General features: G+C 33.9%; 1 protein-coding gene across 3 annotated transcripts in view; it reads left to right on the top strand.

The window, feature by feature from the left end:
- The window catches only part of IPO8 (importin 8), a 63,380-nt gene that overhangs the window by 50,038 nt on the left and 12,551 nt on the right, over window positions 1-791 (top strand). For all 3 annotated transcript variants that reach the window (XM_008568081.1, XM_008568084.1, XM_008568082.1), the window contains one exon: window positions 453-658. In XM_008568081.1, the coding sequence (XP_008566303.1) occupies window positions 453-658 (206 nt within the window). The remainder of the gene's footprint in view (window positions 1-452; window positions 659-791) is intronic.

Genomic DNA, 791 nt, shown 5'->3' with positions numbered 1-791 from the left:
GTTTTCGAAAAAGCTTTGACACCTGTGGTTAATGTAAAGTATATGTGCCAAGAAATCTTGTATATCAATCTAAGGAAGTCTAAGAAACTCTTCATTTTTTCCTACTGTATAGGAATGTTATGCGGTTAAATACAGTTATTAATGCTTTAATAAACTCATTATGCCAAGGCTCAGACATAGCATTTATATTAATGATAAATTGATATTACAGCAAGATTCACCATGTTAATTGCAGACTCCCATAGGTCTTTGACAATGATAATTGGTTTACGAAATTTGATTTAAATAGGATTTTATATACAGTAGTACAAAATGGGGGATACCTTTGTATAATTATGATGAATGAACTTTAGAGTATACCTTGGACATTTATTTTTATAGTTTCTCCAGAATTTGTCCTTTGTTGCATTTTTTTCATGTCCACATTTTATTTTTTCCTCCAAAATTTGCAGGCATCATGACCGGAAGATGTGTATAATAGGACTGAGTATCCTCTTGGAATTGCAGAATCGACCCCCTGCGGTAGATGCTGTGGTGGGACAGATTGTTCCTTCAATTCTTTTCCTTTTCCTTGGCCTAAAGCAGGTCTGTGCTACTAGACAACTTATAAACCGGGAAGATCGTGCAAAAGCAGGAAAAGCTGATATGGAAGAAAATGGTAAAGTCTTCTAATTGCAACGAATACTAAGATTAATTTTGAGTTGAGCATGCACTTTTTGAATATTAGTCAATTTGGAGTCATTAAACAGACTTGCATTCTTTGCCCTGCTGCACAGTTTTTTTAAAAAAAA

Source organism: Galeopterus variegatus, unplaced genomic scaffold (genome assembly GCF_000696425.1).
Source record: "Galeopterus variegatus unplaced genomic scaffold, G_variegatus-3.0.2 Scaffold373, whole genome shotgun sequence".
NCBI classification, from domain to species: Eukaryota; Metazoa; Chordata; class Mammalia; order Dermoptera; family Cynocephalidae; genus Galeopterus; species Galeopterus variegatus.
Note: the sequence above shows the minus strand (reverse complement) of the source record. Positions and strands in the feature narration are given on the sequence as shown.